Consider the following 20,085-nt stretch of genomic DNA (forward strand, 5'->3'; position numbering starts at 1 on the left):
TGGAATATAAATTATCTCTGCATCTTTCCTTCTTTAAACTATCATATATTTAACAAAATAATGTTGAATATGTAGAGCTATTCCCTGGAGCTCTCATTCGGATGTCAACATGGTATGGTGTATTCAGATGCCGACGACTACCGATAATTGTGATTAATTATGAACAGACCGGTTATAATAGGTATTGAGTGAGAGTGATTTAGATATTTCTAATGATTAACGGTTAACAATAAATGCGGAGTATCTGTAAAGAGAAATCCTTGTATACTTGAATACAATAAGTAAATGAAAGGCACAAACAGGGCATTCATACTACACAGTGCTTAGTAAGACTATTCAGTGGAGACACAAACGGTGTTGTTTTGAAAGGTATCACACCATACAGACTACTAAGCAATGTAGTGAGTACATGTTCCAAGTTTGAGGTCGATGTCTTGAATAATTTTTGAGTTACAGTAGTTTGAGTGCAGCAGTGTAATTTTTTTTTTTTTTTTTCGTGGAGGCTTGGAGGCTTGAACTATCCGGTCTACATGGGGTAGCAGCCTCCGTTTGGGACCCGTCGTCAGTGTATTAACAATAGTCGTTATAATGTTATTCTTGATCAGTTGTATTGGCTTTGGACATTGTAGGCCAGTACCTTTAATTTTCTTGCAGCTCAGGAATATTAGGGCATCCAAGTTCAAAGGTAGCCTTTCATTTCCACCTCCCTTCATGGCTCCCTTTTCTTTTATTATTATTCAAATTTTCTATCTCACTTTGATCATTACCTTAATTTATCTTCCTGATCAATATGGGCTGATGACCATTTGATTTTGCACCTTATAAAAACAACTGCGAAGACAACCACCACCATCATTGCCATTTAACTCATTACAATGATGATTGTAGTGTATTTCCTTATCAGCAGTGTTCAGCTCTGATGGACTTTGACCAGGTTAGTTGGCCGTGCGGTTAGGGGTGCTCAGCTGTTAGCTTGCATCTGGGAGATTGTGGGTTCGAATCCCACTATCGGCAGCCCTGAAGATGGTTTTTCATGGTTTCCCATATCACACCAGGCAAATGTTGGGGCTGTACTTTAAGGCCACAGCCACTTCCTTTCTACTCCTAGCCCTCTCCCATCCCATCATCGCCATAAGACCTGTCTGTGTCCGTGCGAGGTAAAGCAAATCGTAAAATTTTAAAAGTGGACTTTGCACTAAAAATCTAAATTCTTGAATACCTCTGTCATCATATCCTGTGTAATACAAGTGTATGAGGCTCGCATGTTTTCATGCCACTGTGTAGATTTGAGAAATGTTTTTGTAGAGGCTAATAGAATTTCATTCTCTTCACTATTTCCCAAGATCCAGTGATGTTACACAGAGGCACTATGCTTTTAATTTGATGAGGTAGTCACAGATTTTCTTTGTTAGTCGACTCTCGTTCATTCTTGTGAGGTGCCCATAAAACTTCAGTCTCCTCTTACTTGTGGTGTCTGTGATCTTCTCTGTTTCTCTGTCTGTATAGATTTTCATTTCTCCACTTCTCCATGTACCGGTACCATCTTTTTTTTTTGGGATGGGGGGGTCCAAAGATCTTCCTCAAGATTTTCCTTCCTTTCTTCTCTTCCTCATCCATTTCCCCTTTCTTGTTCAATATCAGACATTCTGAACTGTAAAGTCTCTCTGGCTTAATAACCGTGGTATAATGTCTGATCTTTGCTAGCCCGCCTGGTGGCCGTGATCGTTAAGGAGCTGAAGTCTTAAACGGTCTGACACCGAGGTTAGCCGGTTCGAGTTCTGTTGGTCGAAAAAAGGTGGTGGTATACAATTTCTAATCACTAGATTGCATGCCAAAAGCCTGGATTAAATTCCAAACCTCTCCGCATTGCTCATATGGAGTGAGGACATATGACGCTGTTGATGGTGATTCGTCCATCGGATGAGGACGTTAAGCCTTGAGCAGACCCCTTGGTGCTATTTGACAGGAGTAGGCTATGTGCCAGCACCGGGTTTCACCCTCTCCCTTCTATCATATATCACGTCATTCATTTCATCTCATTAACTCCTCTGATGAGGTTGACGTCTGGAAGGGCATCTGGTCATAAAAACCCACCGCAACAGATTCATCTCACCTCATACCTGACCCCGTAAGGAAACGGGACAAGGGTTGGACAAACAGTGTCTGATCTTTGCTCTGTTAGATGTTGTTCTTTCTTTGTATCTATACTGTCTTAATCTATAGGCTAACTCCATCTTTTTTAGCCCTTCCCTTATTTGCTTCTTTATCAAGCCCATTCGGCTGAATCTATTCACCAAGATATTTAAATATTTTCCCATACATTGTTGTTGTTTTATTATGATTATTATTATTGAGGTAGTCCGCCTCTGTGGTGTAGTGGTTAGCGTGATTAGCTGCCACCCCCGGAGGCCCGGGTTCGATTCCCGGCTCTGCCACGAAATTTGAAAAGTGGTACGAGGGCTGGAACGGGGTCCACTCAGCCTCGGGAGGTCAACTGAGTAGAGGTGGGTTCGAATCCCACCTCAGCCATCCTGGAAGTGGTTTTCCGTGGTTTCCCACTTCTCCTCCAGGCAAATGCCGGGATGGTACCTAACTTAAGGCCACGGCCGCTTCCTTCCCTCTTCCTTGCCTATCCCTTCCAATCTTCCCATCCCTCCACAAGGCCCCTGTTCAGCATAGCAGGTGAGGCCGCCTGGATGAGGTACTGGTCATTCTCCCCAGTTGTATCCCCCGACCAAGTGTCTGAAGCTCCAGGACACCGCCCTTAAGGCGGTAGAGGTGGGATCCCTCGCTGAGTCCGAGGGAAAAACCGAACCTGGAGGGTAAACAGATGATGATGATGATGATTATTGAGGTAAAAAAAAGTGCACAAAAGATAAATGATTGAAATTATATTTTATGCAACTGTTATAATATAGTGTGTTTTGATATAGCTAATATTAACAGAGAAATTTGACATTTCTTATTTTGGTCTCCTTTATATCTCCTGCTGTGGGTAGGGGTGGTAGAGTAACACCTATGGTATCCCTTCCTGTCATAAGAGATGACTAAAAGGGGTCCCTGGCTCTTAACTCGGAGTGTGGGTTGGTGAGCACGGGGCCGTTAGCTGTCTTGGCATTGGTTCCACTTAACTTGTGTCTCACTTTAATCTATCCTATCCAACCTACCTTGATTAACTCTTCTTGCCAAGTGAGTTGGCCGTGCGGTTAGGGGCACGCAACTGTGAGGTTGCTTTTGAAAGATAGTGAGTTCAAACCCTAATGTTGACAGCTCTGGTTTTCCATGGTTTCCCATTTTCACACCAGGCAAATGCTGGGGCTGTACCTTAATTATGGCCATGGCCGCTTCCTTCCCACTCGTAGCCCTTTCCTGTCCCATCATTGCCATAAGACCTATCTGTGTTGATGCAACGTAAAACAACTTGTAAAGAAAAATATCTTCTTTTCCGACCCCGACCGTATTACGTGTGGAAACCTAAAAAGTCCTTCATTTTCATGGCCTTTGTGGTCCTTGTATTTCTGTGGCCAATACCTTCATTTTTGGAAGTGTTGTATCCCTTCCATTTTTTCTCCATAATCTTCAAATCACCAAATATTTGCCACGTATGCTCTTAGTAGACCTAATTTTTTTTTTTTTTTTCAGAATGATCTTTAAGGTATTGTATGATTCTAATGGGTGTCGAAGATTTGTAAGTGGTATGGAAACGTATTTTTTGCTGTCATGAAGCTAAACAACCTGAAGGCTTCTTTTGGAAGAATCAGTAATAAGGAACCAAGTGCTGGGTTCAAATCCTTCCTCTCCCAGTTCTTGCAGTACCTCCAGTACTTCTTCATAATCATAAGCTAAAATCAGATAGGGAACATTTAAAGAACCTCAAGTTGATGTTAAGTCATTCTTGGATGTGTAATGAATCACAATGCTATACAGATGTGGTTATCTTTAACTGTTCACAACACTGTAGGAATTGACTTTTGTTTTAGATCCAGTGAACTTTTATCATCAGGGTAGTGCCTTGTTCTTCAGTCCCTCCTCAAGGTACAAGTTAAAAGTCTGTGTTGATCATTTTGTGAACTCTGATGATGACCACATTGTGAAATGTTACTCCTATCTCGTACAGTTCTTCTTGCTATTCAGAGGCAGATGCTTTTAGCTCCACCCAGAGGTAAACTTTCCATCATTCTCCACAAAGTTTTCCGTTTGCAGCAAAGACTGGGCATGCATATTCAACATTGTGTGGTGCTTTCAATGATATTGACAACATTGTGCTTTCTCAACCTTGAATAGGATTTGTTGTTCATAAGAGAGATCAGAGTTGGTAAAAAATTCAGGCCTAATTTATTATTTTTCAAGTAATTAAATTATTCTTTTTCAGTTATGTTGTCTAAAGAACACTATTTGCTTACAAGTAGCCTACGCAGTGGCCTCCACGGTGTGCACTAGCCATGCGTCTTGGTGGGTGTTCTGTGTACCAACTGATGAGCCCAACATGACACACGGGGGCGAAATGCTGGCAACCAGGAATGAGTTAGCAGGAAAATTTATAATGTCTAATAATGGACCATTTATTTTGGTTATAAATTTACTTATTCGGACAAATGTTTCAGGTTCCCTATGGGAATCAACCTACCTTGTGACATAAACAGTGTGCTACAAGACGGCGACATGCAGCCGGGTTGAGTGGCTCAGACAGTTAAGGCGCTGGTTTTCTGAGCCCAAGTTGGCAGGTTTGATTCTGGCTCAGTCCGTTGGTATTTGAAGGTGTTCGAATAGGTCAGCCCCATGACGGTAGATTTACTGACATGTAACAGAACTCCCGCTGGACAAAACTCCTACACCTCAGTGTCTCTGAAAACCGTAAAAGTAACTGGTGGTGCGTAAAACTAATAATATTATTAACCCTAGCATACGATAAAAATTTCATTATGATCCGTATTGACAGTCATTCGCTTTAGATTCCAGTCAGTGGATACATTTTGTAGTTTTAAGTATGGTAATTATACTAATCTATAGGCCAACTCTTTCTGGCCCTTTCCTTATTTGCTTCTTTATCAAGTCTATTCAGCTGGATCCATTCACCAAGATATTTAAATTTATCTGACCTCTTGATTTTCCCATACTTTGTTGTTGTTGTTGTTGTTGTTGTTGTTGTTGTTATTATTATTATTATTATTATTATTATTATTATTATTATTATTATTATTATTATTATTATTATTATTATTATTATTATTATTATTATTATTATTATTATTATTATTATTGAGGTAAAAAGTGCACAAAATATAAACAATTGGAAATTATATTTTACACAACTTTTAAATATAGAGTATTATAACCATTCGTGGATGTGGGTGGTTCTAAGTAATATGTTTTGGTTTCGATTAAACCTCGGCTAGTGTCAACGGATTACAAGAGATTTCACTCACGGACATGGTCATTCGGCGAGTACTGGTCATATCCTTCTTATCCACCATCAGGCTCATATGCACAGAGTAAATTCTACGTCCCAACTATCTACATAAGGCTATTAAATCATAATTTTATGGAATGAGAAAATAACAATGTAATTTTGGAAGGATATTCCACTTTAATTAACCAGTCATGTGAAAGAAAATAATGATATTAATAATAATCATTCAACTAGACATGATTATTGATTAACCTTTGTTGGTTTTCATCAAACATATCATGAATATTTATCTGACATTAATTTCTTTAAAATTCCGTAAATAAATTCATCACAACATTTCTGAAATCTTGACTACGAAATAATGAATTACTTAACAGTTCTTTGAAATCTGCCAGTCATAAAATTAATTCTGTAAACATTCACTTTGTTCATTCATTCATGTCACTTATTGGCCCAAAGTTCGTCCTGCCATCTATCTATTTATCTGTCTATCTAATGTACAACTTGAATATCCCAATGATCCGGTCTTCCTAACATTGCATTCATCTGCTAATCAGCCAAAGTGACCAGCCAGATTCAATAAATAAATCAATCGTGGTAATAACTGCACATATATGGAACCTTCAGTTTTGCTGTACCTAGAATAAACAACGTCTAACTACTGACTTAATTAATGTAAACGATAATACTGGGATGTCCTCACAGCGTCTGCTCTCCTCTAAAGATTTCCTGTAAATAATACTACTGCCTAAGAAATCAATTACTGCAAGCAACTACTCTGAATGCTAACATACTGCAACAGGTGACATTAACCTCTTAAACAACACATTTCATTATTTATTCATGTCATTTTATCGAAGATCCTCTCAATAATTCATCCCTTAATACACTCATCTTACCTTCTTGCCATACCATAAATTCATATTTCGATGATTTCCTCACACGCTCGACATTTATAATCTCCGGTATACCTTTTGAAATACTATCAGTATATCATATCGCTTGCCTATCCTTACTACATTGCCGTAGTATCAATCTCAACAAACCACATTATCACAATAATCGCATTATGTCACCATAATATTCTCGAGGACCCTATCTTTTACCATACCTTACCTCAAATGTGCCCCATGCCTACACTATCATTCTAAATACACAAGCGCTTGTATCCGAAGAACCTCATAACTACTCGCATATAAAATCATCTATCATAATTGACAGCATAATCACACTTCACTAAGGTATTACGAGACATAAATCATCCTATAGAAGATCTCGACATTGACACATTAACTACATATAATCATTCACTAGAATTACACACGCAGCATTTAATATATTTTCTGATTTACGAACAGACTCTTGCAAACATTTGGACAGTATCAGGAAATTCCATAAAACATTTCCACAATTGTATGCCTTCATCACCTGAACATTCACGGCAATCTGAATTGCTATTCTTACTAATGACCGAGTTACCACTCTCTGACAAATACATAATGACGATCACATTAGGTTACTCAAGTTGTATACCATTTAAGTCACCTTGATAACATAATCAAAAATCTAATACCACTATAAGCTTTCTACAGGTAGAATAAAGGAAAGACAATGCCTGGATACTTATCGTTAACGACTCTGGTGTTTCATCCCATCTTCTTGGTTGTTGTAGCCATGGACACTCATTTCCATATCATCTCAGATAATTCCACATGAATTCGGACCCATCAAGACACTAGTCCTGATTTAAGCCCACATCTCTGTCTTGTTTGGATTCATTATAATAATAAACCAGGTCTGTCGTCCTTCCAATCTGAAACTTGTACAAGTAATATTAATACAGTGCAATAAGATTTTTAAAATACCTCAGTTTTGTTTACGACACTTATAAAATCCTCAATTCCTTCTCTCAGTGTGTACCAGACCTGTTCTTTTAGTCAACCTTCTTTCGATGTTTTATCATTCATTGTCATAAAAACAAAATCTTATTTTTATAATATTGCAATAATACATCAGTTCACATTTCATGATTCCTATCAAAATTACCATACTGTAATATCCATTCCATCTGTTTTTGGCATTTGAGGAACATTTTATCAAATACGGTCACTCTCTTCATTTCAGGAAATACACAAAGGAACACATTCTGCTATTCATTCGTCTTCTTAATGCATACAATCCATTACTCCACATACGCCTTCTTGATAATTAAACTTGCACTATTCAAAACCGTTCCATGGCCTCTGCCGTGTGACATTCCTGGACCTGAATGTTACATACACGATTTGACTTCTTCTCGGCTGTTGATGTAATCTTTTATTTTCTGGTCTCTATTTGTATCCCAATTCATGCTTTCTTAACTCAATTATCCGAACACCACGGGATTCTGAGCTTATGAATTTCTCCTCATTTTATTTCCATTACATTTCCTATTATTCGAGCAAGTTATCTCGGTTTACGGACCTAGTTGGATGTATAAATTGGACGTATTCTTGCTGGATGTGTACTTCTGCACAGTCTCTGTTGATCTATTCTTATTATAACTTTCAATGGCTCCTTCATACTTGATCTAGAGACCATTGAAAGGTTATAGTATGATACAGCTAATATTAACAGAGAAATTTGACATTTTTTATTTTGGTACCCTTATTACCTCTTGCTGTGGGTAGGGGTGGTAAAGTAATGCCTACGGTATCCCTTCTTGTCATAAGAGACGGCTAAAAGGGGTCCCAAGGGCTCTTAACTTGGGAACTTTGGTTGGTGACCACGGGGCCATTAACTGTCCCAGTCCTCATGCCATTGGGGGCCTATGACCTAGCTGTTAGACCTAGACATCTTTAAACAACAAACATCAACCTCCTCATCACCACTGTATTGACAGTATTTAAAATTTATCAATTTTACCTACCAGTTGTATTATTAACTCTTACACTACGGCATTCGACTTTGATCAAATGTGATTTTATTTTTTCCTTTCACTGCGCTATTCAAACTGAGTCCACTTCCAAGGAAATATTTCATAGTTTGCTATGATACTATACTTGACTCCCTGAACCAGAAAAACCAGTATTTTGACAGCACAGTTTTGCCAGGTCACTTGCTAGAGAAATCTGATTGGCTAATAAACCCTTTCATTCCCTCTAGTCTAATATTATATTTATTTAGCACTAGCTGATGTACCAATGGTTCGCTACGGAATTCTACATTGTATACAGAATTGTAGGTTAGGTAGTGTACACGTTGTGAGCAAGATTGCCTACCATCAGTCGCAATCAGGTTGGAGAGTTTTCATTATAATGGTAGATGCTCACTCTCCACCTGCCTTTTTACATCCTCAGAAAGACTTTACAAAGGAAAAGTTAATGTGTCCTCCTATTCAATACATAATATAAATCCATCCTTAGATGGAGTAATAAGTCAAACAGCCGGGCTGAGTGGCTCAGATGGTTGAGGCGCTAGCCTTCTGGCCCCAACTTGGCAGGTTTGATCCCATGTCGGTAGATTTACTGGCACATAAAAGAACTCCTGCAGGACTAAATTCTGGCACCTCGACGTCTCCAAAAACCGTAAAAGTAGTTAGTGGGACGTAAAGCCAATAACAGTGTTATTATTCAAAGTCAAACATGTTTCGACTCGTTTGAGCCATCTTCAGTGGAAAAAGGGGGTTATTCACATAATAGAAGCTAAAAATGTGTTAAAAACATAATGAAGGAACAAATTAAAAACAAAAGAGATATGACGGAAATAAAAAAATTCAAATATGTACACATTTCCATCATTACTCGTTTGAGACATCTTCAGTGAAAAAAGTTAACATTTTTACAATAATTGAGATAAGACGGAAACGAACACTGTGTTTATAGTGAGGTTGTGGAACTCTTAGTCTAAAAATTTAAGGGGGGGGGAGAAAACTTGAGAATCTAAGTTTGAAAGCAGACATGTGCCAAGTGAAGTGTATGTGACATTTGATGGAAAACCGCTGATGAATTTCAAATTGTAGAATAATAGCACTCTTGAAAGGTCTGATTGCTCAATTTTAGTGGTCTTGTTCTCGATAATTGTTTCCAATGTAGGTTAGGTGTGTTTGCCTTCTTTTAAATAGTCAGGAGGGTAGCGAAAAAATTGAGAAGCTGTGTTAGAGAAGATAACAGATACATGGTAAATTGTATGTGACCATAGTGGAAACCGTCAATGAAGTTCCAGTCTGTAATGGAAAAAATGATGTATGAGAAACTTGGGCTGATAAGTAAAAAATGAAGAATAAGTGTGAAGAAACTTTTAAAACATACTTATTAAGTGGTTGTTCTCTCGAAAGACAGTCTTAGTGGTTTTCCAAACTGAAATGAACATGGGTCATTACAATGAGGTCAGTAGGAATGGCACGATTAAAATCAATGCTTTCATATGAAATACGTGATCAAATGAAAAACTACACATTTTCTCACTTTTAACAAACAGTATTACTCTGCCGATCTAACAGTCCGAAGTTGCAAAGCTGGAATGACCAAGCCACAGACAGCCGTGATCCGTGAACACTCTTCATCTTTTTTCGCCGAGGGGGTCGAATAGTGGAGAGTCCCAGGTTAAAAACTGCCTTTTTACTAATCTGTTTCCTAGGAGTACCCGATAAGTCATAAAATCTCAATTCACTACACTGGCAGTGGAAAAATCTGTCTGACTCGGAGGCAAATTTTTCCTCCAGGTCAGAGGAAAAACCCCCTCTTCACTGCTAATTTGGAATAAAATGAATGTAGAAATTAAAACCTGTGTCTGAAAAGTTTGGTGAATGGTCTCGTGAAATAAAGACAACGTAAGTTACACACAAAACCCCTTTACTGGCCTTCAAAGTAATCTCCGTTAGCTACACCACACTTTCGACATCGACTGTAAAGCTGCTGGAAGCTTGCAGCAAACGCTTCTTTTGGAATCTCCCGGACAACCCTTGTCGCGTTGTTGGATACCTACTACACTGTTGAACCGGTGGCCTTTCAGGGTTAATTTAAGACAAGGGTATTAAAAAAAATCTGCCGGCGCCAAATCCGGAGAATACGGAGGGTGTGGAAGAACAGTCACCTGTTGTTCAGCGAGAAGCTGGGTCACGTGGACCGCGGTGTGCGAACGGGCATCGTCGTGGAGGAGCTTCCACTGTCCACTCCGGTACGGTTCAGGCCGAACCCGTCTGATGCGTTCCAGTAGCCGTTTCAAAACTCCTTTGTAGAATTCCGCGTTGACAGATGTACCCTGGTGTACAAATCCATGATGAATGACATCATTGCTGTCGAAAAAGGTGATCAGCATTGTCTTAATCCTGGACTTTGTGCGCCGACTTTTCTTGGGAGGCAGAGAAGACGCTGAACACCATACCATTGACTGTGTCTTGGTCACCGGATCATACTGGTAGCACCACACTCATCTCCTTTAATGATGGTTTTCAACACCTCTGGATTTTGGTCACAGACGTCAATGAAATCTCACGACGTTTCCATCAGAGTTTGCTTCTGCTCGTCTATCAGGTTGTGTGGTACAAACTGGGCACAAATCTTCCGCTTTTTCAAATGTTCATGAACAATGGTCCTTACACTGTCCTTGCCTACACCCACTTCATCTGCTATCATTCGTAAGGACAATCGCCGATCGTTTGCAAGCATCTGTCGCACTCATTCGATGGGTTCTGGAGATGTGCTTGTGGTTGGTCGACCCGAACGTGCCTTGTCCTCAACACCTTCCTTTGCATCTTGAAAGCGTTTAAACCAGTCAAAACCGCACTTTTTACTCACTGCTTGAGCATGGTAAACTTGCACTAACATTACGTGTGTTTCCGTTGCCGTTTTGCGTAGGTGGAAGCAAAACTTCATGTTAACGCGTTTCTCCGTTTTGCACTCCATTGTACAATGACACGAGTTCTCACACTAACTGGAAAATTCTAAATTCCCATAGAGGGAATTAGATATTTTTCACCAATAGAGCATGTCAAAAACATATTCCATTGTGGAGATTTATCTCCCGTATGCAGTTATCAGACTGTGCCTCATAAATAGGCTTCTGATAAGCTCACCTGCATACACCCAGCGTCAGTGGGTAGGGTCTGACACATCCCACTCTGATGAGTCTAGTGTCAGACCTAAGACGAAACGCTGGTTAATAGAGCAAACGCCTGAAAAGCCTTACATCTGATATGTTTTCTCACACTGACTCCGTGTGACATGTTGCAGCATTCAACTCCGTTTAACTTTGTTGAGTTGATCAATAGGGGTCACTTGGTGTCATGTCTCGCATTGCATATGCGCGAGTGCATCGTCCAAATTAGCATGGTGTACAAACTAGGCAACCATTCACTGAACTTTTCAACACAGGTTGTAATAAAAGTGAAGAGGAAAAAGGTTTTCTTAAGAAACTGCTCTTTTCAGGGTTGAATTTTGAGTTATTTAGTGAATAGTGGTGCTATAATTTCTAATAGGCTTAAATCGTAATTGTAATTATGAAAAGGAATAACCATAAGATCAGCCGATATAGTTGGGATGGACAGTATGGAACACTCATCGATTTTGAAATAACAGACCAAGAATGGAGAAGATATGTCATGAATACGAAGATAAACCCCAGTGAATGTATGGAAGGTGATCATAGATTATTAATTGTGGAATTAAAACATGTAAAAATCCCTAAAATTGTACTTAAGAAGAAACCAAAGATCAGGATTTGGGAATTGGAGGAGAAGGATAAAAGAGCGGCATTCCAAGATTGGATAAAAAGGAAGTTGCCTAACACAGAAATGCAAAGTGGAGAAGAAGAGTGGGACAATTTTTAGACAGACATTTGTGGAAGCAGCAACTGTGGGAAGTGGGAAAACAAAAGTTAGTGGGACGTAAAACAATAGCATTATTATAATTCCTCCTTTGTAGTGAAGCACGTGATCTTTCTCTCACCGAGCTTGATAGCTGCAGTCGCTTAAGTGCAGCCAGTATCCAGTATTCGGGAGACAGTAGGTTCGAACCCCACTGTCGGCAGCCCTGAAGATGGTTTTCCGTGGTTTCCCATTTTCACACCAGGCAAATGCTGGGGCTGTACCTCAATTAAGGCCACGGTCGCTTCCTTCCCACTCCTAGCCCTTTCCTGTCCCATCGTCGCCATAAGACCTATCTGTGGCGGTGCGACGTGAAGCAACTAGCAAAAAAAAAAAAAAGTAAAAAGAAAACTGTAGTTATGCACTGTGGAAAAGAAAAAGAGAAGCCAAGTGAACATAGACAGAGAACGGTTAGAGAATGTAGAACAGTTTACATATCTGGGTAGCATTATTAATGGAAGTAATGAAGTCAACCCTGAAATTAATAACAGACTAAGTAGAGGTACAACATTTCATCATCAAGTCAGAGAGCTTTTATGGGATGACAATGTACCCAAGAGAATGAAATTAACATTAAAAAGTATTTCATACCAATTATAATATACGGACTCGAAACGCTCGTAACTAATAAGAGACAAGATAGTAAGATCCAAGCAGTAGAAATGAAATTTTTAAGAACATTGCTTAAAAAGAGAAGAAGAGATAGCATTCAAAATATTAAAATCAGAGAAGAGGTAAATATAGAACCGTTAGTACAGAAGATACAGAAAGCAAGACTGAGATGGTTCAGACATGTAAAAAGAATGGGAAAGGAACGGGTAGCAAGAAGGGAATTGGAGAGAGAGGTTAAGGGAAAAAGACCAGTTGGAAGACCAAGAAAAGCTGAATGGATCAGATTTGGAAGGACATTAGAGAAGCTGGATTGGATGTGGCAGAAGTAGCAGGAAAAGTCGAAGGACAGAAAGGAGTAGAGGAGGCTTGTTAACCACACCCGGGCGACTGAAGTGGGACATTGATGATGAAGATGATGTAATTCTACAGCTATTACTACTACTACTATTACTACTAGAGCCTCTGCCTTAAGTGTGCACATTGCATTCAAAACAGCACATCAGAGTTTTCTAACCCCCAGCTATTTCCCACTGGTATTCAGTCAGGCTGTTATACTCGGTACGCAGCAGTAATCCCATCTATCGGAGTTGAGTGACAGCATAAAAGACAAAAGAACATCACAATGAACAATGGTCAATATAAATGTTCTTGTTCATCAATGTTGTGCGCTTTCAATATTGTAGGCCTTCACATTTAGTTTTCTTCCGACCTTGAAATACCATTCTTATAATTGTTAGTATGTTAAAACTGAATAAAACATAAATGATCAGAAATTGTATTCTCTATAACTTTTATGTAGTACCTTTCGATAGGACCAGTTACATAGGTATTTTAAAATTAAATTTTAGGTGCCTTCCCCTAAACTACAACTTCATCCAGGGTGAATAAAATTGTTTATAGCTTAGTTATTAGTTACCAGCATTTCTTTCTTATTCCTCGACTCTATACACCAATTTTCATTAAATTCTGTTAACCCATTTTCTCGTGGCTCGGGTTTGATATGGACTTAGCAACAAAAATACAAATTCATGAATATCTTTGTTATCGTAGCTGGTACGGTAAAAATGTGTAAGACATAAATGTTTGAAAATTTAATTCTATATAACGTTAGTTATGTAATATTTATCGATAGGACTAATAATATAAATATTTGAGAATTAAAATTTAGTCCTTCCCCTAAACTACCATTTCATTCACCATGAATAAAATGATTTATAGCCTAGATTATAGTGGTTCATCCCCTGACTTTACATTCCGATTTTCATTAAATTCTCTTCAGCTGCTTTCTCGTGATGCTTGTACATACATATGAAACAGACAGAAATTACGGAAAAGTAAAAAGTATATTTCCTTGTTACTGTGGACATGATCGATTCTGAGCAATGTACAGACAATACTTTTTATTTTATATATATAGATCTTCAAATCAACACACAAAATAGTTATTTAAATCTATACTTTATGCAAAAACTGATATTAGCACATTTAAATGGTTTTGTATCTGTCACCTCCTGCATTACCACAGGTGACTTATCACACGACTAAGCGCTGCGCCAGGGCCGCACAGCACCGCCTGGTGTTCAAGGCTGCACAGTGTTGTCGTTCAGCAACTGCGTGAAATACAAAATATTTGGTTCGAAAACCGACTGACTTTTATAAAATATTTCATCTTCATCATCATCATCATCATCATCATCATCATCATCATCAGTGTCCCACTCCAATCGCCCGGGTTTTTACATGTCCAAACCATCTCAGTCTTTCTTTCTGTATGTTCTGTACTAACAGTTCTGTATTTAGCTTTCTCTGATTTTAATATTTTGAATTATATCTCTTGTCTTTTTAACCAATGTTCTTAAAAATTTCATTTCTACTGCGTAGATCTTACTATCTTGTCTCTTATTCGTTACCAGCGTTTCTAGTCCGTATGTTACAATTGGTATGAAATACTGTTTATATAATGTTAATTTCATTCTCTTGGGTACTTTGTCATCCCATAAAAGCTCTCTGACTTGATGATATAACTCTTAAAAATCCATTTCTTCTTACTTTTTGTCTCTGGTCACGCCAATAACGAATCCTACGTGGCTGCACTTCGTATTTATGACTCACCCCTCTCTCTCCATTTTCTGCAGCATATTCAAACTCATTCAACTTGAAGGATGCCGTGAAACTTGTTTTCTTGCTGATTTTCACTCCTGGTTGTATACTGGATGCTTCCATATTACACACTGCATGTGGCCATGCAGGACACAGAGCTTGGAAGCTGGAAAAGCATTGAAACATCTAGAGTAGTTTGAGAGAGTAGCCAAGGGCAAGGCTAATGCATGTGAATTTGTTGTATAGCGGAACAATCTCTTTCTCTCTTTATGTAGGTATATGTAAAAATATTTAGGTTTTTTTCCTTAGTAATCTTTCATTCCGTATGCTGAAGGGATATGATGGGCCTGCTATGGAGTAACGTCTCTCTCAGGCTATGGAGATTTATAGAGGTGATTTCAGGTACAGGGGAGATGGAGTAGTGGCCGTGGCCTATAAAAGGATCTGTCCCAGCATTTGTCTTAGTGCAGGTGAATGGAAAATCACAGAAAACTATTCTAAGGACAGCAGACGGTGGGAACCAGCCCCACAGCCTCCTGAATGTACAGCTGCAAAGCTAGCCAAAACTAGTTGCTGTTAAGCCGAAGCCCACGATACTTGTTGAATCGAGTGTATTCTATATAATAATTGTAGTATTGTAATATGCTGTCCTCATATAATAGAACCTGACAGCATTGTCCTTTAGATAATACGTCTGTATATATAAAATAAGAGTTTTGTCTGTACATTGCTCAGAATTAAAAAAGAATGGTATTTCTGTACCGGTCGTGTTCACAGTAACAAGGAACTGCACTTTTTAATTTTCTACCATGTCTGTCTGTCTGTCTGTCTGTCTGTCTGTCTGTCTGTCTGTCTGTCTGTCTGTCTGTCTGTCTGTCTGGGCATCAGGAGAAAATGGCTGAAGAGAATTGAGTGAAAATCAGTATGTAAAGTTGGGAAATGAGGCACTACAATCTAGGCTATAAATAATTGTATTCAGGCTGAGAGAAATGGTAGTTTAGGCAAAGGCCTAAAATTTAGTTCTCAGATATTTATTAGTGGTCCTAGTGATAAATACTACACAAGTAAATTTATATAAAAATTAAATTTCCAATCACTTATGTCTTAAACATTTTTCACCGTACTGGCTTATGGTAACGGAGATATTGTTGAATTTTAATTTTTTTGCCAAGTCCATATCAAGAAAATGGGTCAACAGCATTTAATGAAAATAGGAATGTTAAGTCTAAGAATAAGGTAATACAGCCTAGGCTATAAATGTAGCAATTGAGGCTTTCACGACTGGCGTTACAAATCACATCAGCATTTTCCGGGCTTGTAGGCCGTGGTCCAGGAGTGAGTGAATGTCCCGATGTTTTACCGAAGACTGCATTCGGGATTGTCAAGGGTTCCGACTGACTTTGATAGCAGCGAAGCTCTCAGTGGAATGAAGTGCTGTTGTAATTCCACCTCATTATATAGTGCAGGATATGGTACGCTGTTCACTTATTGGCCCGCCATGGTGGGGGAGGGGGGGGGGGGTGCAGTCGCCGATTGGCTCTTCTTCACCCAATGCTTGAAGTTTTAGGGAGCCCGGTGTACATCGACCTGCCTTGTCGGAGACAGGCAACTGATCACCCGTTGCTTTTTTCTGGTCTGCTGCGGATATTGTGTCCTTCAGGATTTAAAGCTTTCAGGACTGGAAACCAGGCTTTGTTTACACGTTCAGATTCCTCCCCACGGTTGAAGCTGTTGGTGTGCTTCAGGATTTCAATGGCTTCCCTCTGTAGCCGGGCGTGATAAGACACAGTAGTTGACAGTACTTCGGTGTCGCTGTACTGTATGTCATGGCTATAAATATTTTTTTTCCTGCTGGAAAAAATGGGAAGACGCCTAAAATTTAATTTTATGTTATCGGTCCTATTGACAAGTAATACATAATAAAAGTTATACAGTACACAAGTTCCATCATTTATCTGATACTGTTTTACTGTACCAACTATGATAATAGAATTCATGAATTTGAACTTTTGTTGCGTAGTCATATCAGTGTTGAGCATTGCTAACATGGAAATATTGTTTAAAAGTGTTGACTGGCGATAGTTTTAATCATGATTCTCTTGAGGTGTAAAACCGCGTGGTCAGCGGTCTGTATCAACAGGGAAAACTGTGAGGATGATAATTAAAAAATTATAAAGGAACGATCGCTTGAAGAATAAGACAAGAAGGAGTCATAAAAGAAGGAAGGACTCCCTTTACATTAGATGACCGGGCGAGTTGGCCGTGCGGTTAGGGGCGCGCAGCTGTGAGATTGCATCCAGGAGATAGTGGGTTCGAATCCCACTGTTGGCAGCCCTAAGTTGGTTTTCCGTGGTTTCCCATTTTCACCTTAGTAAAGGCCACGGCCGCTTCCTTCCAACTCCTAGGCCTTTCCTATCCCATCGTCGCCATAAGACCTATCTGTGATGGTGCGACGTAAAGCAACTAGCAGGAAAAAAGTACATTAGATGCTCTGATATCCCACTCAGAAGAAAACTAAACGTAAAGGCCTACAATATAGAAAGCTCATAAAACTGATCAACAGTAACATTACATTGACCATTGTTGTGATGTGATTTGTCTCTTCTGCTGCCACTCATCTCCAGTAGATGTGATTACTGCTGCATCCTTAGTAACATAGCATGCCTGAATACTGGTGGAGAGTAGTTGGGGAGTTAGATAACTTTGCACAAGCTATATGATTGTCCCGTGAACGACGGGTGGTACAGCTAGTAGATAATAAATTACAATTCAGAGTCCCATCTGTAGTCAACAATAAGCATTGTTATTGTCCAATAATGGCCATTATTTACTCTAGTGATTTCCTATATCCCACTGGAACATGGATAGCACATTGAAAATAATATTGTTTTGCCTCATAATTGCATTGTTTTGTAAATGGGTCAATAATTAATTGTGCAGCATAAAGGTTAAGACTCCATGCAAAACATTAGCTGCCTGTTTCCATTGCAAGGTCCTGAAATCAAAGCTGCACTCCTACATAGCCAGTTGGTAATTGTGGCACACTGTACATCCCTGGCAAGCTGTATTGTCTCATGGTTTTCTGCTCTCCGCTCCACTGCTGGCGAGCCAACAGTGAGGGTTGTACAATCCTACGGGGCCTGACAGTAATGTGGCGCAACTGGACATCCCTAACTTACTGGCGAGCTATGTGCAGCTGTGTTGACTCCGGTTTTCTGTTCACCTTTCCACAGTTGGCGTGCCCACAGTGAGAGCTGTACAATACAACCTGTATCGACTAGTGTAATTTTCCTGTTGTTTATATGTGTAATTCAGGCATTTATTTCAGGGCCTTGCAATAGAAACAGCAGCTAAATTTTTGCGTGAGGTCTTCTCGTAGCACATCAATTATCTCACCAAAATTTCAAGGTAGGTTTCAGCATGAAGGGTGTGACAGGTCCCTTATGAATGTGATTGGGTGTCCAGGTTTGACGACGTGCTCATTATGATTTGAGACTTGAATACTGGTATAAACATTCAGAAACAAATAATTGTCAAATCATGCTAATAACTGACACTTTATAAGAAATACAGTGATACACAGATTTGTAGATTCCAACTTTACAACTTCACAATTATTATTTCTTTCAAGGAATTTCTTTGAGGTTGTAATGGATTTTCTTCTTTCTTGCAGGAGGGAAGGAGAGTGAAGGTAGCCATCCATTTGATGACTATTACTTCCGTGACTCGTTTGACCACTCTTCATCAGAATCTCAACTTGTGGAGCTCAGTGGTAGTGGACAGAAACAGCAGCTTCTGACAAGCAGCACTGGAGGTGGTTTGTCACACCGTTCAACACCAGTGACACGCACAAAAACCTCCAGCAAGCTCTCCCTTCAGCCCACCCCTACACACAGCACTGCAGGTTCACGACGGTTCAATCTCTTGCAAGTTTTTGTTCCATCATTCCTGTTCGTTGCAGTGTCTTTAGCTGTAGCCACGATATTAGTGCTGGAGTCGGACTGTGACGTGCTGAGCAGCGTGCGAAGGTGGCCCGAAATGGTTACTCTTCGCCGTGACTACTACGAACCAGCTAAGGAATATCTTCGCCAAAGACTTGCGAAACTCCTCTCGTAAGGCATAGTGGAGTGAAAAAGAAGGGCACACACTTAACTTTTTTCTTTATTCTTACAACATTCCATGTGAATTCAATTTTATATATATTTTTAAGAAAGGTCTATGAAAGCTTAAGCTGAATTTTTTTTTAAGATACTGACCAGCATCTGTGTGTGCGTGTGTGATGTTAACAGCTAACAATGAGATCAATGTTTCTATCAGGCTAACATTGATACAGGTGAACTTAACGGAAGAGTGCAGGATATTTTTGATGCCTTATGACTCTTGACATCACCAATACCTTGACAGCGTTCTCCATCACACATCACATTAACTTGTCTTCTAGCTTTTTAACAGACATTATTTACGATAACGAATCTCCTCGGATATAAGTTTTAACTTCTCTCAATCCTCCAAGTGCCTGTGCTGCATTGGCAGTGGTTTCTTGTACAGTGTGTTTACAGTTTGCTCCTTGCTTGGAAGGGCCATCATTCCCCCAACTTTGAAATGATGTTCAAGCGGAAATTTTTGTACCTAATGTCAATTATATTAATGGAATATTGCTTTTGAGATGTTGAGTCATGTGGAGTGTGCAATTTTTCACAGAATACGAACAATATTGCATCACTGTCTGAAGTGTATGTTCTGAGTCATATTTAGATAATAGTAATAATGTATTTTCCAGGGAATTGCAAACTAACAATGTTACTAACATTATTGATTCTGGATGGAGGAGAAATTAGGAACAAGGTCACCTTGATGCAGCTGAGTTATAGTGCTGCTTGTTTTGTTGAAATGTGGTATGGATTTTATTGCATTTATTGACTGTTTTTTAGAGTTCTATATCATTTAATCATATAATAATGTTGAAAGTATTTAATTTATTCTTTTTTAAACTTTTATCTTTTGTGATTTTTTAAGCTAGGAAGTCCAGCCTGTAGTGAATGTAGAATATGCTTTTAATTGTTGCTTCTTTGTATTTTGCATACAGTTATTGTTACTGTAAGAAAGAGTTTAAAAAAAA

At 39.1% G+C, this 20,085-nt stretch overlaps 1 protein-coding gene across 1 annotated transcript in view; it reads left to right on the top strand.

Annotated features, from left to right (window-relative positions):
- Positions 1–19,099, top strand: part of Frmd5 (FERM domain containing) — a 371,042-nt gene extending 351,943 nt beyond the window's left edge. The window contains exon 12 of the mRNA XM_067146590.2: positions 18,640–19,099. Within this exon, the coding sequence (XP_067002691.2) occupies positions 18,640–19,082 (443 nt within the window). The 3' untranslated portion in view covers positions 19,083–19,099. The remainder of the gene's footprint in view (positions 1–18,639) is intronic.
- Positions 19,100–20,085: the final 986 nt, after the last annotated feature.

This window comes from Anabrus simplex, chromosome 4, assembly GCF_040414725.1.
Source record: "Anabrus simplex isolate iqAnaSimp1 chromosome 4, ASM4041472v1, whole genome shotgun sequence".
NCBI lineage: Eukaryota > Metazoa > Arthropoda > Insecta > Orthoptera > Tettigoniidae > Anabrus > Anabrus simplex.